The 26,856-nt window shown below is 56.3% G+C and overlaps 1 protein-coding gene across 3 annotated transcripts in view; it reads right to left on the bottom strand.

Moving 5' to 3' along the window:
* The window catches only part of DOCK4 (dedicator of cytokinesis 4), a 278,124-nt gene that overhangs the window by 72,041 nt on the left and 179,227 nt on the right, over positions 1-26,856 (bottom strand). For all 3 annotated transcript variants that reach the window (XM_028526081.2, XM_036010391.1, XM_036010392.1), the window contains exons 15-24: positions 26,237-26,399; positions 24,505-24,611; positions 20,195-20,351; positions 14,610-14,707; positions 14,402-14,485; positions 14,141-14,241; positions 13,062-13,143; positions 11,413-11,583; positions 6,712-6,904; positions 1,658-1,785 (exon numbers count right to left, since the gene is read on the bottom strand). In XM_028526081.2, the coding sequence (XP_028381882.1) occupies positions 1,658-1,785; positions 6,712-6,904; positions 11,413-11,583; positions 13,062-13,143; positions 14,141-14,241; positions 14,402-14,485; positions 14,610-14,707; positions 20,195-20,351; positions 24,505-24,611; positions 26,237-26,399 (1,284 nt within the window). The remainder of the gene's footprint in view (positions 1-1,657; positions 1,786-6,711; positions 6,905-11,412; positions 11,584-13,061; positions 13,144-14,140; positions 14,242-14,401; positions 14,486-14,609; positions 14,708-20,194; positions 20,352-24,504; positions 24,612-26,236; positions 26,400-26,856) is intronic.

Here is a 26,856-nt window from a genome sequence, read left to right as displayed (position 1 = left end):
AGGTCATTTTCCAAAACCTCTATTTTAAGTGCAAAGGACTATTCCTATAAAAATGATTTTTTAAGCACCCCACATGGAAATGTTTGCAAAAGCGTGGAGACCAGATAAATGTCATCAGCTACAGGTGGGGCCTGATGGCAGGACCAAGGTGGGGGCGGCTTTCCCGAGAAGCACAGTGAACCCTCTCCAGGCCCTGGCTGAGGGAGGAGCCCAGGCTGCCCTGCACGCACTGTCCACGGTGAACCTGGGTCCTTTCACACCCGCCGCCCACGGTGCAGCTCTGTATGAATAAAGGCTCCCTACCAAGGAGATGGGCCCTGCAGAGAAAACACTTAGGAGATGTGAGTCAGAAGGAGCTGGTTGCCTGGACTGTTACACTGAACTTCCTTAGGCTTGTGCAGAAACCACCGAGGTTCCCCTCCCAGGGCAGAGTTCCTGCTCTGAGCTCCTCATCAGCTCAGCCCAAACTTGGACGGTAAGGACCACACAGAGGCAGATGGGAGAAACTGTACACGCCCCTCCTCTACCACGGCCAGCGGTCTGCTTTCCTGTGCTGCCCACACTGTGAAGGCGTGCCGGCTAGGCACTGCAGAGCGACCTGGGTGGGTCGCATGGAGGGAGCTTTAAGGCAAAGCTAAAGCCTTCCCCTCGTCACCACTCTGTCCTCCCCAGTCCCAGACCACCCGTGGGGCCCGGGATCCTGAGGCTGCACACAAACGCCGCCCTCCCGGCCAGGTCCCCTTCCTCACACCTGCAGACACAGGGCTTCTCTAGGGCCAGCCCTGCTCCCTCGCTGCTGGGGCCTTTTCTCCGTCCCTTTGCCAGAGTCCCATGCCAACTGACTGTCGAGCCCTTCAGATGGCCGTCACGAGAGTGACAAAGACGGGGACACGGTAGCACAGCCGTCACACAGAGGCAGAGAGACAGATGTCTCAGCAGTCACCGTCACTGGGACAGATGAGCACAGGCTCAACAGACAGCTGCAGACAGCCCTGGAGCAGGACGTCCCCCGCGTGTGGATTCCACCCCAGACCCCCGGGCCATGGCAGTGATGACCTTGCCTTACCCCCACGTACAAGCAAGCACATGATTTCTCTCGATCTGCACTCAACCCCTCATGCAACGGGACTGCATCAAGAGCCAGGAAGCGACAGGGTTCCCAACCCCACAGCAAGTCAGTGAGTCCTGGGAGGGCTGAGCAATCATAGGGCAAGACACCCCAGGCTCCCGGGCCTTCCCGGGCTCCACAGCCTCCATGGGCCGGGTGCATGGCTGGGCCAGTCCACACTCCAAGGGTCACCATCTAGCAGGCAGCCTTTCACAGACCGGGCCCCCTAATGCCCCAGAGCAAGCAGGCATCTGTTCTCGCTGCAGCGCCTTCAACATGTCGAGATCAAAGACACCTGTGGGAGGCTTCGAGAATTCTAATTTTCCTAACTGGGGACTCAGTTCCTTCTTGAAATACAAGTTCAGGAAACCCAGGTTATCTGGGGTTACAGCGACCCCACAAGGTTAAAAAAAAACTCCTCGAAAGGAAAAGCACAAAGTCCCACCCAGCTGGATGACAAAAGTGGGAGTGTCGCTGAAGACACTCAACGCTTTCCTTGCTCCCAGGAGCCCTCGGCGGGACCGCGCAGGGCGAGGGGCATTTGCTTACCGAGCTGTTCTTCTTGATGAGGCAGAACACGTTGCTCAGGATGCGGGCGCAGGCGATCAAGTCCTTCTGCTCCTGCAAGTGCGTGTGCAGGTGGTGCAGGACCACGGGCAGCAGGATGCACCTGGAGTCTGTGGACAGAAGCCGGGGCGTCAGCTGGCAAGGCCCACGTGCTCTTCTGTATCCCTGTGAGGGCTCGGACAAGTGCAAAGGCTGACGTGCTTTCAGCACGTGTGACCTTAAACAGGTATCTGTTCTACGAGGTTGATGTTAAAAAACGAACCAACAAGCAAACAACCCAGGATTCCTGAACTCAAGGCTTTTCACTTTTATTGAAATAGGGTAAAAAAAAAACAATTTTACCTACAAACTACAGAAATGCCAAGCTTCTCTTGCTGTTTCCTGACTTTCCCTTGAGATAGATCAGCGATTTTCAGCCGGTGTGCTGCAAGAATGTTTAAAACATGCAACACCTGCCCTGGCTGGCATAGCTCAGCAGACTGAGCGCGGGCTGGGAATCAAAGTGTCCCAGGTTTGATTCCCAGCTAGGGTACATTCCTGGGTTGCAGGCCATAACCCACAGCAATCGCACATTGATGTTTTTCTCTCTCTCTCCTCCCCGCTTCCCTCTCTAAAAATAAATAAATAAAATCTTTAAAAAAAAAAACATGCAACACCTGACTATTTAGTCGGGGGCTCTGACCTTTCCCTCACACTGTCAAATTAAAACATGCTGACAGCCAACACAACAATAGGCGTCTGGTGTGAATGAACCAAAATTACACTTTATCGTTTTTGTCAGATCAGCAAAACACGTAGTTTTTGTGGGCTGCAGAGTTTCAGTAATTAAGTTATATGCGCCACGAGGTGGAAAGGTTGAAAATCACCGAGACGGATCATCTACTGACTCCCTACTACGGCGGGTACGATTTCGTTTGTTTTACATTTTCCTGTTCCCAGCTTCTCAAGAGTCGCAGCACAATTTCCGGCGAAGTTAACATTTGGGGTTGGCTGCTGTTCTGATCTCCTACCCTTTTACCTGATCAGATTCTTGCTGGGTTTTGTTCATCTCTTTTTGAAAGCTTTTGGGAACTATTCCTGGTAATTCAAAGTTTCATACTTATTGCTTGCCTTCGTCTTTTCAATCAATAAACACATACCCTTCAGCTCAGGGAACTCACCTTGAATTATTTCTGCAATTATTTCCTTTCATTTTTTTTCTGTTCTGCGTCTGAGACTTCACCCATATTCACGTCATGAATCTCTTAAACTATCTTCCATTTTTCCAGGATTTTTAAAAAGTCTTTGTCCGCCTTTCTGGGCAATTTCCTTGCTTTACCCTCTAAGCCTTCTATCCAGTTTTCCTGTTTCTGCTATCACACGGCTAACCTCCAAGGGCCCCCTTCTTCCTTCCGAGGCCAAGGTCACGGGCCTGCAACCCGGACAGGGTCCGGGGCGTGTGCTTGGAAGGGCCCCACGTGCTCTAACGCCGTGACTCCTCTGTGAAGGGCCTGCCTTAGGCTCATATGATGCTTAACCGTGAGAGGCTGAAAGCTTTCTCCTTACGATCAAGAATGAAGCACGGATGGCCGATTGCACCTGTTCGGTTCGACACGACAATGGCTTCCCAGGCAGCGTAATAAGGTGCACCCACAGGGAAGGAATGTCTGAGACTGTACCCCAATAAAAACCAGAAGGGACACAAACTATGTGTTCACAACTGGGGGAGCACACAGTTTCTCTCCGTCGCCTTCTTGGTGCCCGCTGGCAGTGCGTTTGGAATCCATTTCTTTAGCGCCTGGCCCGGGGCTACCAGCCCAGAGAGGCCCGGCCTCGGGTTGACCACCAAATCAAACCACACCGGGAGGCGCAGTCTTCCCTTTGAGGAAGCGAACACGGAATACTAAAATCCAAGACTGTGAAATAATTCACGGTGGGCTGCCTTTAAAGTTGTTATCAAGGCTAAGGAACTTAAATACCTATTTATAAATCAATTGCTGGACAAAAAGAAGCAAGGGAAAGGGAAGAGAAAGGGGCAGGTTACGCGACAGGAGCCACTGCCGGGCGATGCCGTGTAACTAGGGAGGGAGACCCGGCTTATCTGGTCCACTCCCACAGCCAGCGGGGCTGGATCTGCAGAAATTCAATTTGCAGCCAGCTGTTAGGAAGATAGCTACTGTGCAAACGGTCAGCAAGGCAGACAAATAATCCGTGTGTGGCGTCTCTAAAAGGAGACACACGGCAGGATAGCCTGCGGAGCGGACTTCTCTGCATTACGGGGCGATGCCCACCCGTGAAATGATGGAGTCAGCGGGCAAATACCAAACACGCTGACTGGCGAAAATGCTAATTCTTACCTTTAAAAGCAGGAAGGGACAGAAGGGAGGGAGGGGGGAAGAAAGGGAGGGAGGGAACCCACAGTTGCAGTTGCGTGAACATGAACTTGCCATACATTCAACAGCAGATGCTGCTACGTACACGGTGGCCCCGCGGGCCGGCACACTCACAGCCGGGTCTCAGACAAAGACTGCGGTATCGGGCGTCCCGCTGAGTGTACAGGGGAGTCATGCTCAGGTACTCTGGGTTCTGCCGAGACTCACTGGAGCAGACGAGGCTGGCCCCCACGTATAACCCTCAGTGGGAGTGGGGCTGAGACATGCGGGTGGGTCTCTTCCTTGAGGCTCATTTTGAGGCGAGTCATAGTCTTTGCTGCCTCTGTCAACAAAGCTTTAGACTAGGATCCCTGGAGGGAGGGTCTGTCCACTCCCACCGGAGCGAGGTCTGTGAACCTGGGGGTGGCATGCAGGGTCGCCAGCAGGGGCCCGAGGCAGCCTCAGGAGGTGGCGGTGTGCGGGGCCACACTGGCGGCACATGGCTGGGTGCGGAGACGAACCAGCCCCGCAGAACACACCTGCCATCAGAGATGGGGCGGGCCACTGGGGTGGGTGCCACCAGGGGTCTGTGGTGTTGCAGAAGGCAGCAAAGCCCGCCAACAGGCCGATAGGCCGTCAGACGCTGGAGGGCAGAGAGCCCTGGGTGGGTGCGGGGGAGGGGTGCCGGGGGCTCCGTGGCTACAGGGCAGGCAGCCAGCGTCAGGATCACAGCGAAAGGCCTCGTAGAGGGCTGAGGAGGACCCCCGGGCGGCTGCCCGACCTCACCCGCTGGGTCTGATGCCCGTGATGACCCCACCGTGGAGCACCCTCCCGAGGGCAAAGCCAAGAGGCTGCGGACTGCCCACGAGTGGGAAAGAGTGTGCAGATACAGAGACACGGATGGCCGCTCAGGTGGGGAGCTCAGGAGAGAGACCTGGCCTGGAAGGAAACCTGAGTGACGTCTGCACACGGACCCCTGGCCAAAGGTAAGGGGGCGGGATGAACCCCAAGGCTCATTCCGGCCTCCCTGCAGCACGGCCCCCCACCCATGACCCCTAGACCTACCACTCCCACATCCCACTGCATGACAATCGCTCCTTTAAAGTGCACTACACACCAGTGGGAAGCGACTGAGCTACAGCTGTGTCTGGCAGCACGGGTAAACGTGAGAGGACAGAATTAGCAAAAGACAAAACGCTACGGCATGATGTCATAGAAACACTACAAGACGAAAAACGATATATTTTCAGATCTTCACCATAAAGGCACAGAGAGCGGGGAAGGGGCTCTCGGACAGGGGGCTCCCTCTGAGGGAGGCCAGCCTGCTCAGCGGAGCTGGGTCGACGGGTAATGAACAACCTCATAACCAAAGGCCCAAAACACAGACACGCGATGTGGCTCAAGTCTGTTCATGACGTGTTCGTATTATGCTCCATTCTTTTGTGTACGTCTGAGATTCTTACAATGAAAAATGTGAACGAAGGCTCGTTTACTGTACTTGAAACCTCATTTCAAAAATGCTCTACGCAGATGCATCCCCGTGGGAAGACGGCGCTCAACAGAACTCGGGTTTTCCAACCGGGTCATAGGGACCGAGGCTCACGTGACTTTCTAATGAGGACACACGCCATCGCAGGAGGAACTGGGAGGAAATCAGAGGCGATGGGCTGTAATAACAGACACGGGACAGGATGGTTTAGTAACTGCCACGTGAGTCACGTGCTGTTAGGATGAAACGGAAAATGACCATACAGCGGAACTTTCCCCCGGTGCCAGACCACAGACTGATGGAGAACTTCCAGGAGACACACAGCTAGGGTCAAATCAGGTCCCTGTGCGCTTCCCGAAAGAAAATGTTGCATTTTGGTGAACGTTAAAAAAAATCTGTAATAAGAAAAAGTGTACCATGCACCACACACAGTGATTACAATCACTCATCAGGAGGGTTTCCTTGCCTTGTAGAAGTAAAGTTGGAATGGCCGTGCTTTTGCGTGGGGGGCGGGGGCCGAAAAGTTCTTTTTTCCTGTGTGAGTGCTTCGGTGTCTGTAACTTCATTCAGAACCATTTTGTTTGATTGTTATCGTGACAGCTGTCCTATCAAGTGTGAATTTTAAAAAGCTTACTGGTGAACTTCTGTGCAGGCATACAAACACTGGAGATGGAAGAAGAGATGCAACATTTTTGGCGTATTATGCTTCATTATTTCAAGAAAAGTAAAAATGCAATTCAAACACAGAAATAAAGATTTGTGCAGTGTGTGGGGAAGGCGCTGTGACTGGTCAAACGTGTCAAAAGTGGCTTGTGCAGTTTCTTGGTCCTGTTGACATTTTGGCCAAAGAATCCTTTGCTGTGGGCTGTCTGATGCACTGGAAGATGCTTAGCAGCATCCCTGGCCTCACCCCACTAGAAGCCGATAGCGGGAGATAGCTGACATACTCAAAATATCCAGATCAGTGAAGTTATTGGTGAAAAAGAAAAATGTGTCTTTGCTTTTGTGGAAAAAAAACATGCAGACTTTTTGCATCCAGTAAATGCATTCTACCCACCACCCACACGCGCAAGGCTTTGGAGCAAGGGGTTGCCAGTTTCCTCGTTCCGACTGCTCCTGCCGAAGGATGGAGGCAGGGGGCGAGCACGGCCCTTGGAGGAGCACCCCCCCCGCCCCCCCAGTGAGGGCACGCCCACCTGGGTTGGTGTACAGCTGGCTCTCCACGGTCTGGCCGATGCACTGCAGCTTCACCGCCTGCAGCGTCTCGTCCACGTGCACGACGGTGGGCAGGCTGCCCAGGGTGTCGTGGACCAAGTTGGCCACCTCCCGGATGTCGAAGAGCTTCAGCAGCTCGGAGTACACGGCTGGGAAGGAGCTCAGAAACACGGCCTTGAGAGAGAGAGACTGAAGTCAACTCCCAGGCGCGCCCTCAGAAACTGGCTCTCACGTGCTGGGGAGTGTCACGCTGGGACAAATGCTTTTGCGTGCTAGGACGATCAATGTCAAATGTGTCTGGTGTCGAAAGCTAAAAGGCTAAAATTAAAATTAAAAAGGGCAGAAAAATCAGACAATTTTTTTTTGAAATGTGCAAAGATACAACACAAAAACTGGGAAATTCTGGAAAATCACTGACATTGGCAAAGTGATTGGCACAAAACCCCACAGGATCAGAAAAATACAGCATGGCCAGGTGGAAAGAATGCTCCGCCGGGCCCTCGACTGCCCTCACCAATATTTCATTTCCTTCTGGAGAAGCTTTCTAAAGTGCTGATTTAAAGTTCATTTGCCTTTCAGAAACCAAATGCACGGATTCCCTAAAACACCCAGTTTAAGGTTAAAGGGGAACCAGGGCAGGGCACCAGAAGCCCTGGAGCACAGATAGCGCTGGCTTGGCTTCCGAGCAACCCTGTGACCTGGGACAGGTCCTGCCAGCCTCCTGGGCTCCGGCTCCAGCACCTGTGAAACAACAAGATCATCAGCGAGCTCCCGGAGGTTGCCTTGAGATTTATTGTAAGCCCAGAAGTGAGTGTACTGGCTAAGAACAATATTCTTTACCTAAATAAAGAAATCTGCCTGGCTGGTGTAGCTCAGTGGATTGAGCGCGGGCTGCAAACCAAAGCATCGCAGGTTCGATTCCCAGTCAGGGCACATGCCTGGGTTGAGGGCCAGGTTCCCCAGTGGGGGCCACATAAGAGGCAACCACACACTGATGTTTCTCTCTCTCTCTTTCTCCCTCCCTTCCCGTCTCTAAAAAATAAATAAAATATTTTATAAAAATTCTTAAAATATGATTAAAAAAATCTGATCATTGTTTTTGTCAGAAGAAAATAAAAAGATAGTAATATCCAACCTGAAGGGCACACCTCAAATCCTGAGCTAGGGCCGTACATCCAAACAGACGAGCGTGGCCTTCTACAGTTCCACAAGAGGAGGCGGTGAACGCAGGGGTCACCGGCCTCACCTCCCCCTGGGGGAGCTGGCACGTCCCCAGCAGGCTGCAAGCTGAACGCCGGCTGGCTTCCCCGCGAGATCCGACACGGGCGGGAAGTAGGTCAGGCCCGCGAGTGCCCAGGCTCCAAAGGCGGACTCAGACTCAAGTTCCCGGACTGTGGTGCGCACCTCTCTGCACAGCTGCAGCAGACACGCCTGGCAGACCCACTGAAAACCCAGGTTCTTCCCGACTCTTAACAATTACAGATGCATTCCAATGAATTCAAAATAAACAGGCTGGTAGTCCCTGCTAAAAAAGCAGGTTTATATAACCTCCGTTTCACTCTGTGGAGAGCTGAGTCACACAGATAAAGTTAAAAACAGTGAAACAAAATGAGCCCAGCTTTCTGACGATGGACAAGTCAGGCTGGTGTGCTGCGGGGACCCTTTACTGTACTCCTTCCTTCCTTGTGTACATGCACCTCTTCACTCCACAGGAGCGTTCGAACGGACCTGCCGTGCGAGATGCTTCTGCTACAAAGACCGAGGGAACAGACAGCTTGTGGTGAGGGCCCAGGGACGGTCATGCCAGTGTACCTAAGCTAAGGACTTTTACAGCAGAAATTTAAAAAATAATCTGTTTCATTTTGACCTTCCTAACAGCAAGGAAAAATTTTTGAGAAAGATAATGACTCCAAATTTAAAGCTGGGTTTGGGGCCTCAACTCCCCGTCATTCCTCTCCTCCTAGGGTCCTCAGGGTCGGGACCTACCCAGGGAGGGGGTCCCCGAGAGCCACTGTCTCAACGGCTAACTCAGCAGCTGCTCCCGGGGTGGGGCTCCCCCCGCAGAGAGGTGGGTGAGCTGGGCATGGGGCGGGAGCCTCTGATGGGGACCAGGATGGCCAGGGCCGCGGGGCTGCCGTCTGCTGACCAGCACGGAGGGCCGCCAGGGTGGCTGCTCTGCCTGCAGGAGACGGGATGTGCCCTGGGCCGTAGCCCGTGTGTGAGTAATGCAGGAGGGAGCGAGGGACCAGGGCTTTTGCCTTGAGGCAGCCTGGGAGTTGAGCGCCAGCCAGTGGGTGCCCTTGGCTCCGGACGTGGCGGGCGGGGCTCTAGGCCGACGCCCACGCCCCCGTCCCGTGGGCGGTGCCCACCGGTGCATCACACTGTGTGGCGAAAGGGTTCTGCAGACACAATGAAGTCACCAACGAGCTGATCTTAATATATGGAGGTTATCATGATTGGGCCTGACCCCATGAGCCCTGAAAACAAGTTTTCTCTGGCTCAGGGGGTGGTGGGAAACGTCAGAAAGAGGGAAGATCCCACACAGTGGCTGGCCTTGAGGGGCCACAGGAGGTGCCAGAGACCAAGGAGTGGGCGTGGCCTCTAGGAGCTGAGAGCACCCTTCCCCCCACCCCTGGCTAAGAGCCAGCGAGGAGATGGGAGTCTCGATCCTCCAAACACCAGCGGACTGATTTCTTCCAAAAGCCTGAAAGACCTTGACAGTGAAGGGTTCTCCACAGCCCAGCGAGGTCCTCGGAGACCCCGAGCCAGAAATGCAGCCTCTCCTTCTGACCTACAGAACTGTGGGCATTACAATGAACGGGTGATGCTGAGAGCCATTAAGTGCGGGCATCTGTTAGGTGGCGATGAACAAGCGACACACACTGGCTCAAGCGCAACGTGCGGGGTCAAAAGGGAACCCGGCACGGGAGGGGGTGTCCCACTCCCATTCCTCCCCAAACGCAGGGGGACAAACTCCCCACTGTGTGATCGAGGAAACCAGCCGCTGCGTCATCTGACCTGAATCTCCTCTAAATGCACTCGCACAGACACTGCAAGGAAGAGAGCGGTTCCCACCGGGCGTCCGGGGCGACCGGGAAGCCGCGTGCACGCATTGCACGGATTTCCCGCGCACGGCAAGGGAAACGCGGGGCCCTGCGAAGGCGCCGAAGTGGCCTCGCTGTGCCGCCGGAGGCCGGAGGTCCGCGGGGCCAGTCAGATGCCGAACAGACACAAGGAGGCCTGCTCCTCCGCCCCGCGGCTGGGCAGGCGGCTCGCGTCGCGTCAGGACGGCCACCGGCACCCGAGGAGACAGGCCTGAGGTCGGAGGGTGTCCGTCTCCCCCATCTGGAGAAGAAAACAATCTCTTGCCTCCCTCCCCAGGAGGCATCGCATGGAGAGGGCATGACTGGAGGGTGCCCTTCAAAGTGAGGGGATGTGTGTCACATGGGAGCTCGGTGCTGTCCCCGTGACCGGTAAAGATTTAAGAAAAATGAAAAGAATGAAACCAAATGAACTGTCCATGGCTTTCGTAAAAGCGATGAACTTCTGAGAGACCAGATCGGGGGGGGGGGGGGGGCACAGGGCCGGCTCGCTGGACCGCCCTCTTCCCGTGTCTGAGCGCAGGTCTGCCTCCTGGGCCGTGCCACGCCCAGGCGTCTGGCAAGTCCCTGGTGTGCAGGGAGTGGCCACTGGCGCCCGAGGCCGGGAGGGTATTAAAGGAGCCTGAACCGCATCCTTGCCCAGAGGAGAGAGGAGTCGCTTCTGCCGGGAAGACAAGCGTAGCGCCCAAACGGTCGGAAAAAGTCAGGCGTTACCACCCAAGGGCTGGTCTGTCCCTAGGGTTTGGCCGTCACGGAGGATGCCTCCCACGTGTCAAAGGGCACAAATCACACCCACCCTCCGTGGGGTCGAGCTTCACCTTCTAATCTCCCCTCGCATGTCCCGGTTCTCACTGATTCTAAGTCTCCCGTCTCCGGGGGCGGGGGGGGGGGTGTCATAAAGAGGCCGCTCCTCCCCCTGACGGGTTTATAACCAGGTCACTGGAGTGCAGGGTGTGTGGACAGGACTAGGAAACACGGAGGCAGACACGCAGAATCGCCTCTCAGAACGCGTCCGAGGCCGTGCTGCTCGCCAAGCGGACGGATCCTGTTCTGCAACAACCCCCGTGAGCTGCTCTCCGGGCCAGAGTCTGACAACAGCCCCGCAGCGCCAGCCCCGTGAGACCGGGCCCAGGACGGCGAGGGTCGAGTTCGGGAAAACCGAGCAGTGCGCAGTTCAGCTGAGCCTGACCCCAGGAGCCCTGTGTGAGCGGATGAGAGCGCAGAGCAGGGCCCGGGAAAGGGACCCCGCAGTGATCTTCTGCCCACCGGGCTGGCGGGGACAGCGCTTCTCACCACCAGCGCGCGTCCTGGGAGCTGGGGTCGGGCTGACGTGAGCCACCAGGCCCTCCACTCAGACGGGACCCTCCGAGGAGACACGGCCCGCCGCCTGCTCTGTGGGCTCCCAGACCCCGGGGCTGGCTGGTTAGGGCTGTCCCGAGCCAGCGAGGCTGCAATGCGCGCCTGGCCCTGGATTTCTCCGGGAGCAAACGCCTCCATGGAGGCCGGACAGACAGGCAGCTGGGCTCCCTGCCCCCTCTGGCAGCGACCGTGGGAGTGGGGGGTAGGGTGGGGGGTAATTACCTGTGACTGGGACAGCGCCCCCGACCCCTTGCTCTCCTGGGACAGGAAGAAGCGCACGGACAGCAGCAGCTCCTGGATGCAGCGGCGGAACTCGTCCTCGTTCTGCCCGCCCGTGGCCAGCGAGAACAGCCGCCGCGACCGCACGATGACCTTGAACAGGTACTCCTGCGCCTGCAACGACAGTTCCCGAGGGTCCCTTCTGGTGGGGACCTGCAGTGTGTGCGTCCCACGGGGGGCAGACTCGAGAGCCCCGGCGCCACGTCCGGTGCGCAGGGAGGGGAACTCGGTCTCGACACAACGAAGGACGTGGAGCTGGCCCACCAGCCTGGACGTCGGAGGCGCGTTCCTCCTCCTGACACGTAATAAGGGGACACGTGTGGGGCATCTGGAGATGGTGGTGGGGCCACGGGTGGTGGGCAGAGGGCGCGGGGGCCGGGGCGGGTGAGAAGGGGAGGGGGTGAGAAGCACCAAACTGTCCCGGGGCGTGAAGGGCAGCTCGGGGAATACGGTTGGTCGTTTCGTAGTAACTGTGTGTGGGGCCGGGCGGGCGCTGGAATTGCCAGTGATCTGCATGTCTGACCATGATCTGAACACCCGAAACGCATGTCACACTGAATGTCAGCTGTAACTGGAAAAAAATTGTAAATACATTAAAAGTAAAAATTCTGTGTAATGCTCCAGAGGAATGAACGTTAAATGTTTCCATCGTCAGAGGTTGTTGAGTTAACAGAGAGTCTGTTTACAGAGATGATTTTGCTTTGCTTGTGAGTATTCTCGCCACTTAGTATTGTCCCTTCAACCAGGCCAAAGCGGGCAATTTATGATGAACAAAATGCTTGATTTACAAAACGCACACCTGTCCCCCTTCACCTGAGGAGAGGGAATGGGGGGTGTTCTCCAACAGTCGGGGTCAGAAGGTGCCCAGGGCAGGTCCTGGACAATGCCTTTAAGAATGTGCCTTCTGTAGCTCAGTGGATTGAGCATGGGCTGCGAGCCAAAATGTGGCAGGTTGGATTCCTGGTCAGGGCACATGCCTGGGTTGCAGGCCACGGCCCCCAGCAACCGCACATTGATGTTTCTCTCTCTCTCCCTTTCTCCTCCACTTCCCTCTCTAAAAATAAATAAATAAAATCTTTAAAAAAAAGAACGTGCCTTCTTTCTGGACGTGTTTGCAAAGTAAGGTGTCAGCCTCTCCAGACGCACGGCCCAGAGACGAGGCCAGTGTGAAACCAGGTGGCCCGGGCAGGCCTCGGGCTCCCTCACTGGGATCCCCACTGAGCCACCCACGCTCTCTGAAAACGTAACACCGATAGTCCGAGGACAGCCTCTGTCAGGGAGACAAGGGCAAGGGCCAGGGGCCGCCAAGCCCGACTGCCCAGCTGCCGTCCACGGTCCCACCCCGCCCTCCTGCTGACCCCAGAGGTCACTGCAGGTGCTCTGGGGCCCGGAGGAGGGGGGATTCAGCCCCGAGCAGGTGCCAGTACGGGAGCCCGGCAAAGTCCCATTCCAACTTCACCTGCCCCGGCGCGGCCATACAGCGAGCAAGGCCCTTGCACTGCAACGCCAATGCCCACCGCCGCCCGGCACCGTCTGTGCGGGGAACCTGCTGGCAGAGGCACCGCCTCGCGGGAACCTGGGGTCCGCATTACCTTCAGCACCTCCTGGATGTGCTCCTGCCGCTCCGCTTCCGTGACCCTGTCCACATACCACTTGAGCACCTTGATGAGGTCCCTGGAACACAGGAGACAGGTGAGCGAGGCCCACGGGCCTCACTGCCTGTGCACGCCCCCTGCCCAGCCCCTGTTCTTGTCCCGAGGGGGCCCCTTCGCCCATCACGAGCCCTGTGTCCTTTCTACCGGGCTGCTCTCGGCCAGTCTGCAGGCGGCAGAGCGGCCACCTTCCTGCCAGTGAGGCCCCTCTCGGTCAGGACATAGCCCCCGATCTCCTAGCTTCCGGGAGCTTCCACACAGGTGGCCGCCAGCCCCAGGGAAAGGACTCCGGCCAAGGAAGTGCCGGGAGGCACGGCTGTCACCGTCACCCCTGGATGACTGCTGATCGGACTCCCCCATGACAGGGAAGGGCTGTGGGTGAAAGATCCTCGGGGGGCCCCAGGTGGGCTTCCCCACCTCGAATCCCACCCCTCGGGAGGGGACTCATCAAGCCAGGCCTCCGACCCAGGGAAGGACAAGTTTAAGTTCACTGTGTGCCTCGGCAGGAGAAAGTGAGAAAACCCAAGTTTTACTTTTTGAGGAAACAGAAACGGAATTAACACCCTCCCCGCTAATCCCCGCTCCCTAAAGCTCCAGACCGCAGCCTCGCTGCCCGGATCTCGGGCCTGCGCTCGGCTGCCAGGGGACAGAGCAGTCTGCACAGGGCTCCCTCCCGTTTGCTCGCGGGTGGCCGGCCAGGCCGGCGGGGCGGGGCACGGCTGCGGGGAGTGCCGCGCTGCCCGGGGTCAGCCGGCGAGTCTCTGACCGCCTGTGGCCCCGCACTGGCCACCAGCACCCTGCTTCCCTGGCCGACCAGAAACCTGGGAGATGACACCCTTGTTCCCCAGCCTACGAGACGGTTTCTGTGGGAAGCGGGGACCCCTCGTGTGAGGGCCCAGACCGTACACCGAGTGGCGGGCCCCCTGCCCACATTTCCAAGCCACTCCGGCTGTCGCCTGTCACCCTCTGCCAAGACCCTGTGCACGGGGGGTCCGCTCTCGCAGAGCTCACGGCCTCACCTGTACGCGAGCGCCCCGGCAAAGTGACTCTCTATGTACGTGTCCATGACGGGCTTGAAGTGGTGGAACTTGCTGTCTTGCAGCAAATTTATTATGTGGACCTAGAAGGACAACGGAGCTCCGTAAAACCGAAGGCAAGCCAAGATGTTTTTACCCCTTTCAGGCGAACTCGCTCGCTGTGAAGCGTGCGCAGCTGAAGCAGCCATAGTCCAGACAGAGAGACAACGGGGTTAAGATGCATCGCAGTGAACATCAACTCACCAGAGAGTCAAACACTTTGGACCCGTACTTTTGGGAGTTTTCATCCAAAATTCCAAATAAGGTGTCCAGTGTATCTTGCAGAAACTGTCGGGTAAAGGAGGAGGAGATGAACCCGTCGGCCAGCGCCTGGCCCTCCCCTCCAGACGCCCCTCGTCCCGTGAGCTTCCCCGGGCAGGGGGCGGGTCGGGGGAGGATGCAGCCCGAGTACCTTCACTATCTCCGAGCCGTCGATCTCCTTCAGCTTCGAGAGGCAGCCTGTGATCTTGTCCGGGTGGGTCCTCCACTTCAAAAGATCGAGCATGTCACCTTCCCGAACAGAAAGAGAAGGAATTGTCTTCCTAGAGGCCGGCCTCCCCAGCCAAGTGTCCTGCTGGTTGGTTAGAGCGGAACTCCCACACGGTGCCTGCCGTCCCCGGTCACCCAGGTGGCAGGCTCCCCCGCACCACGGCCAGCTCTCCGAGGTGGCGTTCACTAGCGCGTTCCAACGACATCTCCCTTCCCCGCGGTCCGGACTTAGGAACTCCCGCCCGTCCTCCGGCTCCCAGGCAAGCGGGGGCTTCATCTAGAAGGTCTGTCCTGGAACATTCCAGACTGAGCCAGCGGCCACTCCTGTGTGCTCCCAGGTCACAGCAGCATTCGCCCCGCCCCCCCTTACAGCTGTCTGTCTGTCTGTCCCACCGGACCGCAAACCCGAGACGACGGAACCACACCAGGCCTGGCCCTGCCGTCCTCCCAGCCCCCACTGGGTGCAGCCCCGCAGCCGGCCATGGATAAGTATCTGCTGAATCATCTTCTGCCTCGTCCCAGCAACACGGGAGCTCCTTTTCTTTCTTTCTTTCTTTGTTTAATATACATATCCTCCTCACCCACGGATATATTTATTGAGTTTTTTTTGAGAGAGAGAGAGAGAAAGAAAAACATCCATGTGACAAAGAAACATCCACTGGCTGCCTCCTATTCAATCCCTTACAGGGTATCGAACCCGTAACCTAGGTATGTGCCCTGACCAGGATCCAACCCACAACATTTTGGTGCACCGGACGATGCTCCAACCAACGGAGCCACCCGGCCAGGGCCACGGTGGGGGTTTCTTGAGTATTGGGAACGTGCTTCATTCATGCTTGTGGCCCCAGCTGTGTGCCCAAACTGATCCCACGGGCATGAAAGCCTTCTTGACAACGTGACTCACACCTGAGGGGACGAGAAGGTTCCCTACAGAGGGATGACAAGCCCAGCCAGTGGACAGATCATCTGCAGGCCCTCGGACCTGAGGGGCTGGGTCCCGGCCTCCGCAGCCGTCTCTGTCCCCGGTTCTGGGGACCCTACAGCTCGGTGTCCTTGCTTCCTACACTGACAGCACGTGGCCCTGGCTGGGGGGGTGGGAACAAAGGCGTCCCTCGCTTCCCTGCGCACAAGCCAGCAGGGGTCCTGAGCATGGGGCTCCAGAGGGGGCAGGGAGACTGGCGGACACAGGAAGAAGGGACAAGGACACGGGATGCAGCGATGCAGGAGGCCGGGGACCCGCAGGGCCCAGACCAGAGCAGCCGAGAGAGAGAGAGAGAGAGGGCGAGAGAGAGAGAGAGAGAGAGCGCTTCTTTGCAGGCCTAACAGGGAGAAACCCCACTTCACAGAGAGACCCAGAGGTGGGACCCAGAGGTACGTGCTGGGAGACAGAAAGACCAGTGTGGACACGAAACTCCCGAGTGAAATAGAAACCAAAGGACCAAGAAACCAAGGCAGCAGGTATGACGAGAAACAAGCCACGTCACAAACAGAGATGAGACGAAAGCCTCTGAGTCGTGGGAGGAAAGCACAGCGACCCCCGCCCCAGCCAGATTCAGGAGAACAGCTTCCCAACAACACACTGAAAAGGAAGAAATGGAGTCCCAGGAATGTGTGTCCACAACACACAGAGATACAAGTGGGAGGATGATCTCGAATAAGAAAAAGAAGGGAATGTAAAAAAAAAAAATACAGACTTTGAAAAAAAGACGGGTGATGTTTTCATAACAGAAAAACCTGGAGATCCTTAACGCTTGTGTTTAACTCAGACAGACATCTCGGAGACGTGATGGAGACCTTTCTAGAGAGGCCGGTTATCCACGAACATCTGCTGCTCCCACGGAGTGAGACGCCCAGGGGCACGGGGCACACCTGACACCCTCCTGCCCACAGACCCCTGGCTCCCGCCCTCCCCAACATCAGGACGCCTCCCCTGGGGGCACCTCCTCCTGGAATCCCCAGGCATCTCCCTTCCGGTTCCCTCTCCTCCCACCCCACCACCCTCCGACTGTCCCCACACTCCTACCCTCTCCCGGGCCCTCGCCGTGGGGGTGGGGAGAGACATGGCTAGAGCCGACTGTGGGAAGCCAGGCAGAGCTGGAAAGACAGGGCCAGGGTGCAGACAGACCGGGGGGAGCTGTGCATTTTTCCTGCCGCAGGCCTCACGCAGCTCTCGGCTGCTGGTGATGGGGGACTCAAGAGTTGGAAGGCTGTAGTTTAAGGCTAAACTAAATACTTAATAAGACTAGTCGGCAATGCATATGTTAAAGCTATTGTTTCAGGAACTGCAGATTAGGCCCACCCCTCCTGGGAGAGACAGCTGACCTCCTGGGGCACTGCTACAGATTACCGCCTGGGGACAAGTGGAGGCATCCGGGCCGCTGTGTTCCAGGGACAGACAGATGAAATAGCTAACGGCCCAGGGCAAGAATGCTGCAGTTTTCTTATATCTAACTTTCCCTGAATTTCCAAGCCCCTCACCACTCCTTGTGTATTCCCTCTTATAAACAGGGAAGATTCCATAAAGATTCCATCCCTGTCTCTGCCTATGGGGTTCGGTACGTGACAGGCGGTGTGAATGCAGGTGTCTTTTCTGGTTTCACTTGTTCCGGAGCAGAAGGAGGAGTAAAGGAGCGCGTCTGCCTGGACGTGATTCATCGTGCAGGCCGAGTCCTCAGTTAAGTCCAAACTGTCACCTCTTGGCCCTGCCGTTCAGCCATCTGAGACTACGCCGTCGGGGCATGCTGGGAGCTGTGGCCTGCTGCTGGAAATGTGAACGTTACATATTCCATTCAATAGGCACTTAATGCCTAGCCTGCCGGGGGCTGTAAAACAGGCAGACAACAGGATCCTCCCTCTATTTTTTTTAAATCACAATCTCAGGAAGAGATGGGATGAACCACCTGCCCGTCACTACAGGGGACCGGGGCTCGTGGGGCAGTCAGTAACTGAACAATCGTCAGACAACGTTTAAAGATGGTTTTTTTTTCCTCGACCATTTAAAAAGTTGCATTTCACTGCCCAAGGAAGGTGACAAAGAAGTAAAATAATTTCTTCCTGGATCCTTACTCTTAAGAAGCTTAAAATAGCCTCCTGACCTGGCAACGATGGAGGTCCGGCCGCTGCAAACCAACGATGCTAATCCAGAGCGTGCAGACAGACACACAGCAGGGACCTGAAAGGCAACTGTGCCCCGGGAAAGGGTTCCCAGAGACCACATTGCTCACCGAATGCTCACCGGTAATGGGAGATGGATTTGCGTATCTTCCAAGTGGAGTGAAATGAATAGAAAGCAATTTCAGTTTGGATCTGGGTTACCTCCAGACAGAGATGCGAGGAGCGGGCGAATTTCAGAAAGACCAACCGACTTCCTTCCTCCTTCCCAGCTCTTTGAAATACGCGGCTCGTTTTCCTGGCTCATTGTGAGCTGTCTTCCGGTGACAAGGTTAATTACAGCCACAATGATAATTAAGCACTTATATGCCTTCCATGCTGTGAAATGTTTAATATCATGATTGCACCAACCGTTTATTTACCCACATCCACCTGAAAATGGTCTCTGCTTTTCACAAAATAGCACCTTCCAACAGTCAGGGCTTGGTTCTGTCTTATGTTCACCATTCCGCCCAACCTCCTAAACCCAGGAACTGGAAAACCGAGGGGGGAGGGACTAAACATTGTAATGGCAGAAAATCTACGTTTAGGTTTATTTGTGTGGCTGGCAGAATAATGGGCTCAGAATGCCCCCGTCCCAGTCCCTGGAACCTGTGAGTATGTTTACCTTAGGTGGCAAAAGAGATGTTATAGTTGTGATTCGGCTTGAGTACTCAAACGAGGGGGGCTCCCCTGGATTAGCCAGTGGTCCCGATGTAGCCAGCCAGTGTGGCGCAGTAGATTGGGTGTCTTCCCGCAAACCAAAAGAACCGAAAGGTCATCGGTTCGATTCCCAGTCAGGGCAGGTGCCTAGGTTGCAGGTTCTGTCCCCACTTGGGGTGAGTATGGATGGCAACCAATGGATGTTTCCCTCCCCGCTCAAACAAAAAGCAGAAAACCCAAGGGAGATGGCCAGAGTCAGGGAGGGCTGGGAAGACGGGGAGGGGTCATGGGCGAAGGGATGCAGGTGGGCCCTGGGGCCGTGGGCAGAGGCTCCCCCTTGAGCTTCTGGAAGAAAAGCAGCCTGGGGGCTGGCTCCCGGGTCTCAGCCCAGTGGAGCCACTCCAGACTCTTGAGAGAATTGTCAAGCAATAGATTTCTGCCGTTTTAAGCAGTAAGTTCATAGTCATTGCTACAAGGGAGAGATAACAAGTGAATCTACAAACACGCTCCGGGAGACAGTCAGGGAGTGTGCACCGGGGCCCCATAACCGACCAGACTGAACGGGCCTACGGAGGACGAACCGAAGGTCTGTCCGCGGGAGTTGAGGACAGGTTGACTCTGTGATGTTCATACCCTCCTCGGGGGTGGACGGGCCCCCTAAAAAATACCTGAGGCTGGGGGAATGCTTTACAATCATTACGAAATCATGCCAACGCAAGTCTTGTTCAAGCACCATCATTAACCACCGCGTTCCGATACGGTCGGGTATCACTTGACGTCTCTCCACCCGGTGATAACGACCTTCAGGCGAGATTCCCCAAGACAGGCCATGCAGTTGATGTTTAAAAACACTCCTCCCACCAGGCTTTGGAAGGGGGGAACCCCAAACCATCACAAACGTGATGGAACCATCGGCCCGGGGCCCGGGCATGTACACAGAGATTCGCGAGAGACACTGAGAAGCATCTTGAAAGCGGTGGGAAGTGACACGCGACATTTTGCCCGATGCCTAGGAGGAGAAACCCATTTCCGGCTGCACACCCTGCTCCGAGCCTCAGGAGACATCCAGGATGTCTTTCTCATGAGGAAGTTTGGGCACAGGAACACCGTACGAGACCCAATCCCTTCCTACGACGTGGTCCTCCTCAACGAACCCAATCTATCAGCACAGCTTTCAGGACGCCGCCAGACGCTTTACGGGGTGAGCACGAGGAGCTCAAAACCCGTTTCCTTTACTGCCTGCGTCAGACACGGTTTTCACGACAAGTGGCCAAGAAGAACCTCTTGTGTTTTGAACTATGACTTGCTAAACTGGCATAAAAAGGAATGCTGGACTAGAGAAGCCCATCATCTAATTAAACAAAACAGCCTTTCCTCTCAAGTTGGCAATTAGCACTGTTTATGGAGAGGGGAAAGGGGTGGTATTCTTCGTCTTGTATTTTATTCTTCTGTTCTGCTAAGCAGCTGGGTTTTATGGGGCGATCTGGAGAGCCGTGTGCTCGGGGGCTGACGCTGGGACAGTTACGCAGCCCTGACATGACGGGCATTGGACAGACTGGTGGGCCACACGGAAGGGCCGGCCACTTCTCCTGTGCGAGGTCCTGGATGCCCACACGGGTGTGCATTGCACGTGCCCGCCCAGACCCACCAGCACGTTCTCACACGGCCTTTCAAAGGGGAGGGCATCGTACGTACCGTTCTGTGTGAGCTTCGTGGAGCAGAGGGAAGAGGTGATCCAGAAAGACTCCTTCGTGGCCTTCGTGGCCTGGCTGCTGTTCCCCAGGAGGAGCCCCTTGGAGAAGGGCAGTTTGAGGTAGCGGGCGGCGTCCTGGAGGTTTGCGTTTTCTTCACACTGTGGAGGACACCCACATGGGGGCCAGGAGGGAGAGACCACGTGAGAATCATTAGGAGGCATAATTCCCAGCCCCGGTGTTTGCGAGCCGGGGAATGCTCCAAGCAGCGTCGCAGACAGAGACCGGCTTTCATGAGAAATGCAGCAGGAAGACAGGAAAGGAAGGAAGCGCGGCTGCTGGGCTGGGACCCCCGACTGGGTCCGGGTCCCAGCCCCGTCACTCCCCCCACGAGTGACCAAGCCCAGTCACCAAACCCCTTGGGACTTCGGGTCTGTCTCCCAAACCCCGTGTCGTCGTAAGCAGAACACAAAGAAGCCCTGAGCGCCATGCCTGATATTTAGGGGGCGCTCAAGAAATCTCATTGGCGGCGATCACAGAAGTTGGAGAGACAACGCTTACGGTCCCTCACCGTCTCATCCGACGCAGCGTCTACACAACTCCCCGCTTTGAAAACGGCGACTACTGCGGACAGAGTGCTTCGGGGTGATCTAGTCGTCCCACTGCGCGAGGGGATTCCCTCAGTCACAGAGAGCACCAGCTACTGATGAGTGTGAAAGGAATTACAGATTCAAGAAACAAAGCTTTTTGTTCCTAGTGTCATTCTTTCTCTAGTCAAGGACTGTCATTCAGTGTGAAACCAGCAGGAAAACGGTTGAGGAAAGGGATGGTCACGATGCCAATGGGGCAGGAGGACCAGGGTCCCTGCCCAGGGGTGGGGCGAGTGGGAGCTGGGCTGTCAGTAACCCCCAGTGGGGCGCTGCCAGGGGCTACCTCGCCAGCTCCTCCCAGGGGTGCTGACCCAGCCCCGCCACCCCTCCGGGCTCCATGCGCACCTCCCAGGAAACACCAGGGACAGAGCCCCAGGCCAGTGCCCCTGTGGGCAGCCGCCACACAGACCCAGGATGGGCACCTCCGCAGGGGCCGTGCACTGTCCACTCAGGTCACACGCGCTGAGCAAAGGGGCTGATCTAAACAGCACGTCAGAGACAGGCAGCTAGATGCCACTTCCGGTCCCAGAGCTAAACACAGCTGCCCGAAAGGGCTGTTTTTTCAGGTTTATACATGGACTAAGTTCTAGAGGAAATAAAAATTTAGTGACTGGAAAACCATTAAACGAAAGAGTCGATTTTGTAATATATATATGTGTGTATATATATGTATGTGTGTGTGTGTGTGTATGTGTGTGTATATATATATCCATGCAATAAAGCCACTACGATGTCCTTCCACTGACGAATGGATACATTGTGGTCCATCCAGAAAGTGGACAGGGCTCGGTGCTAAAAAGAAGTCACTTATGCAGCCATGGGAAGACTCGGAGGAAACATCGATGCATGTTACCAGGAGAAGGAAGCGGTCTGCAAAGGCTGCACACGGAGTGATGCCTCCAGCTCCATGACCTCCTGGAGAGGGCACAGGAGCCGAGACAGCAGGACAGTCAGGGGCAGGCGGGCGCTGGGGGGAGGGGGCATGGCCAAGCGGGGCACAGAGGGTTTTTGGGGCCAGTGGGAGGTGCTGTGATGGACATACGTCATTATACGTTTATTCACTTAATCAAACTAGTTAATTGATTACAAACTAGAGAGGAGGGAGACAGGAAGGGGCCCTCTGCCTCACTGCCCTGCAGAGTGGGCTCAGCCCGGACCCGAGACGGGGGCCCGCCGGCTTGGAGAGAAGACCGAAACTTGGCGGCCGTCGGCCCTCACGCCCTTTGAGGCTCCAGAGCCCAGCTGGCCATCTGTTCCTTGCCTGGATTCATGACCACTTGGTACAGCGACGAGGAATGCACCGTGGTTCTGACCACCGTCCCGGGCACGTGACAGACAACCGTGACGGCCGGTCACAGTGCTCGGGCAACGTGACATCTGCAGTAATGCAGGCTTGGTGATTAAAAGGTGGACGTCCCCAATGTATTCGAAAATAAACTGCCACAGAGCCCTGGCTGGTGTGGCTTGGGGAGGGGGGGGGGCCGGGAGTCGTCCCACAAGCCAAAAAGTCACCGTTTCCACGCCCGGCCAGGGCACACGCCTGGGTTGCGGGCCAGGTCCCCGGTCGGGTCCCGGGTTGGGGTGGTGCGGGAGGCAGCTGGTCAGTGTTTCTCTCTCCCTCTCTCTCTCCCTACCTCTCTCTCTAAAAATAAATTAATAAAACCTTTAAAAAGCACATAACTGGTACAGAAATTAATAGTATATTAATCAGATGAAGGGGTCTGTCATCTGCAGGGACTAAAGAATTAAATTAAAAAATACGGTCGGTTCGACAATCCAGTTGGAATGAATGTTACCAGTTCATCAAAACCAGACTGAAACTGTTACAGCAGCAAAACACCTCCTTTCAGGGACTCTCGGGACAAGTGGCCATGCCCGGTGTCATATTAAACATGTCCTCAGGTCCTCCTGGCTGCCAGCCCTTGAGTTCGGGGTTAAGAAGGTCACAGGTCCCCTGTCCCCCAGGGTGCCGCAAGTCTGACCCCGCCCTCCCCTGTGAGCCCTGAGTGCAAAGCTGTGAGAGAGCCCGCTCACAGTAATCCAAACAGAAACAGAAATCCAGTTTCCTAATCACACCCTGTACGCTGGGCCTTATGCTGAGACTGAGCTCGCTGGCCCAGTCTGTCCTCAGCGAGACTCGGAACAAAAGTTGTTATGGTTGACGAGTGCCCTATGGCTGTTTAAATGAGCCACCCAGGACAGCCCCAACCACGAGACGACTCGGGCCCGGGGGGCTTTCCCGGGGAGCACGGCTTCCCGGGGGCCGCACCACGCAGGTCTGCCCTGGACGGGCCGGTCCGCCGACACCACCCCCAGCCTCCTTTGAGGTTGGAGGAGGTCACTGGGACCACCTGCCCTTTACACGGTTCCAGCTCAAATACATTTCCCTCTGCTCTGGGATCAGAATGTGGATCCTCAGTGAAAATTCAGGCAAAGGCTTGAGAGGATTCAAAGCTGCGTTTCTGAGAAGAGTGTGGCCCTGCTCAGGGGCAGCCAGCCCGCAGACCCCTGGTGACGGGAGCAGAGCGGCCCTCCGTCTGGGAGCCCAGAGCCGCTGGCCTCCTCATTGCTCCCACACAGACGCAGCCCCGCTCCCTGCCGGCCTGGCGTCCCAGTGCTCAGAGGGCTCGGGCAGCAGTAGGACGCTGGGTGCTCTTCACAGTCGCTTAGGGGCGTGAACCTGACGTGACTGGAGACTTAGCACCCGCCCCCAAACACCCTCAACCCACAGGGGACGAGCCCACCTGTGACGCGCCGTCAATCAGAGACTCTGTCTCCTCTGACACCGGTCACCCTGGCGCCCGGGGGAAGGCGCTCGGCCCTGTGTTTCTGAGTTACGGCTGCATGTTCTACAGAGACGATGTCACAGACATGGGACAGAGCACCGCCGTGTCTTCTGGAAGACTGTTCCTCAAGACGCTGCCTGTCACTGCAGGCATCTCACCACACGGCCTCTCACCTCACCGTGAGATGCCAGACTTAGGAGGCTGGGACACGGAGTTTCTCGGTTGGTTTTATTGCCTCCTCCGCTTCAAAGTTATGCTCGCCTTTGCATTTGAACGCTGTGAGCACTTGGAGGTCACTCTCCAAAGCAGAGACACTGGCCAGTATTCTCAGGTGACACTTCAGGACCCGTGCTTTGTAAATTCTCCTCCTGTTGCCTACTACGGTGTACTTCACTCCCGACGTTCTTAGGCCGACGTCTGATGCAAGTAACAGAACGGAAGAACCGCTGAAGCTGTCATGACGCAGCACAGCCGCCCTCGGCTGGCTCAGGCAGAGCGGCGGACGGAAAGTGCACCGTGACCTTGGAAGGTCACCCCTGGGGGATGTGGCTCCAGATAAGAAGGCTGGAGACAAGTAGGCTGGGAGAACCGACCGGTAAGGCTCACTTAATCCCAACGCAGCAATGGAAAGGACTCTGAGGTCAACCCGAAATCCCTACACTTAAATTTAGGCAAAGAAACAGACCACCTTTAAAATACGTTTCAGAACAGGACAGAATATAGAAACAATGCTTTCATGAAAGCACCGTCCCTGCCAGCAATTTTCCGAAGGAGCATTCTTTCCAGTCACCACTGCGTCTTGGGCAGAGAGATGCTGAGACAGTGGCTGGTCACCCCGCCCGTCCTCCGCGGCCAGCCCCACGCCCGACCGCCATTACCTTGTGCACGATGAGCTCGTGGCTGCCGTCTGGAAGGGTCCTGCCGTCCTCCTGCATCAGGGGGACGAAGGAGAAGCCAAACAGCTTCTTCTCGCCCTTCTCCTTCGCTGTGGGGGGAGAAAGAAAGAAAGACTTGCTTGCTTGTTTACGCACCTGCTTACACAACTCTCACAACTCCGTCCGGAGACCCAGGTGGTCAAGGAGCAGGATTATCAACCCAGAAATAACACCCACCTCGCCAGCTCCTTTGACCTCGACGGAGCTTCGTCTACAGGTGCCTCTCTCCAGCCCCATGGGCCTGCCCCTGACTCCGAAAGTTACGTTTCTCAACTCATTTCCTTCTAGGGACTCGTTATCTGAAAGTGCGTGTGTGTGTGTGTGTGTGCGTGAGAGAGAGAGAGAGAGAGAGAGAATTCGTGTATGGCTGGTGTCTTCTCACATCCCACCTCCACTTCTGGATGCAAGCTCCATGGAGGGCCGGGTTCTTATCTGTCATTTCATTCCAAGCGTGGTGTCTCAAAGGGTGCCGAGAACACAGTAGGTCCTCAATACACGCAGGTGAGAGAACGCAGGAACAAATGCACGTGAAACGCGTCTGCTCACTGCTCGTGGAAAAGGAGACTTACTCGAAACCCCGCCCTGGGCACCTCCTTCCCCAGAGCCACAGGGGTGCGACAGAGCGCCCGGGGGCCATGAGCTCTTCTGGGCATTTGGAAGAAAGGCAAGAGCCCGCTCATCATCTCCCTCCATCCTGAAACACCCACCAAGGCTGACTGATGGAGCTCCCCGAGCCAATCCTGACAGGTGCTGCAGTCCCAGGGACACGCAAAGGCCTCTCCCCGAATCCTGCCTGAGCGACAGCTCACAGGTGACAATGTCACCACAGAGGTGCCTGGCCATGCCTCCGTCCCTTCAGGACTGCACAGGGGCTTGCTACCTCTGGTCACGTGTGAGCGTAAGACACACTTCAGTGACACAGGGAATTCCAGAGGGTCCCTAGACTGGGGGGTGGCGGGGGCAAGGAGGGGACTTGAGAAGGTGGTCATGAGTGCAAAAGAACGAAGACAGAGATGGCAAGCGATGGAGATTTTATGGGCAGCAATGTTCACCCAGGCGAATCCTTCCCATCTCCACGCCTTGGGTTTCTCAGGTCTGTAAAATGGGGCCATTACTTCATATCACCTTGAAGGACCATTTGGACTGAGTTTCCTGGATTCTCATCTGAATACTGCCTGAGGCTGCATGATGATGCAAACATATGCAAATCAGATATAAGTCTGAGCCAATCAGAGGCCTTCCTAGTGACTTTACACACCTAGGGAAGTCCCGGTGGGTCCCCTGAGAGCTGGATGAGCTCTTGGAAGGAGAGGGACCGGATGATGCTTCAGGACCACCTGAGACCACCAGAGCTGGTCAAGTTTTTCATGCTGTGTCTTTTCTAACACTTCTAGACCATGGAACCGATGGACTGATTTTAATGAAAGTGATCAATTAAAGGAGCATGCTGTAGATTTCCATAGGCATTCCCCCCCTCCATGTTTCCACGGAAGTTATTTATTGGTCTTCATGAATAAGTGAGCCCGCTCGTCTCTCCCGACTCCCCCAGCTCCGGGTCCCCCTCCCAGAGGCCCCTGGGTCATCGCACACACACTCCGCACGGCAGCCCGCCCACATCACGGCCCAGCGAGCAGACCACCCCCGCACGACGGCACCGACCGCGCAGGCCACTCACTGGAGCAATGCCGGAACTCGAAGCGGATGTGCGCGCCCCTGAACTTGTCCACGGGGATGGGCAGCTTCAGCAGCTCGGACCACCGGGGGCTGTTGTTGTGGTACAGCACGAAGGAGTGGTACTCGCTGGCCAGCGGCTCCCCGGAGCCGAAGGAGATGTAGTCCTGCCAGGGAAAACGGGCCCGCTCATGACGCGCCGCTGCGAGGTGACTTTGAAAGCAGACGAGCAGTTGCTTTGCTGGGTCTGCCTGCCCCCCAAGGGGCACCCGCCTCATGGGGCGTGACCCGCCCGCCAGCTGTGCAAGGTCCATTCTGGGGCTGGTGTCCCGGGGCCTTCGGTGCCGAGGGTGGCCTCGGGGGTGCGGGCAAGGCGGGCAACTGCAGGCCCCGTGTGAAGGTCAAGGCTGAAGCAAAGGTCTCGACCTCCGCAGTGAGAGCCCGCGCTGGGCCTCCCTGGGACGCCCCTCGGGCCCCGGGGTTGCACAGACACATCTTGCACGAAAGGTCCTGTGCCCGTCTCTCCGACTCCTCGTGCCCCGAGCCCCAGGCCCTCGTTTGGTGAACATGAGCACACACAGAGGATTAAAGGCGGGATGCTTTTGGGTTTCGGCTTCACTGCGA

The sequence above is a fragment of the Phyllostomus discolor genome, chromosome 10, assembly GCF_004126475.2.
Source record: "Phyllostomus discolor isolate MPI-MPIP mPhyDis1 chromosome 10, mPhyDis1.pri.v3, whole genome shotgun sequence".
In the NCBI taxonomy this organism is placed as follows: Eukaryota; Metazoa; Chordata; class Mammalia; order Chiroptera; family Phyllostomidae; genus Phyllostomus; species Phyllostomus discolor.
Note: the sequence above shows the minus strand (reverse complement) of the source record. Positions and strands in the feature narration are given on the sequence as shown.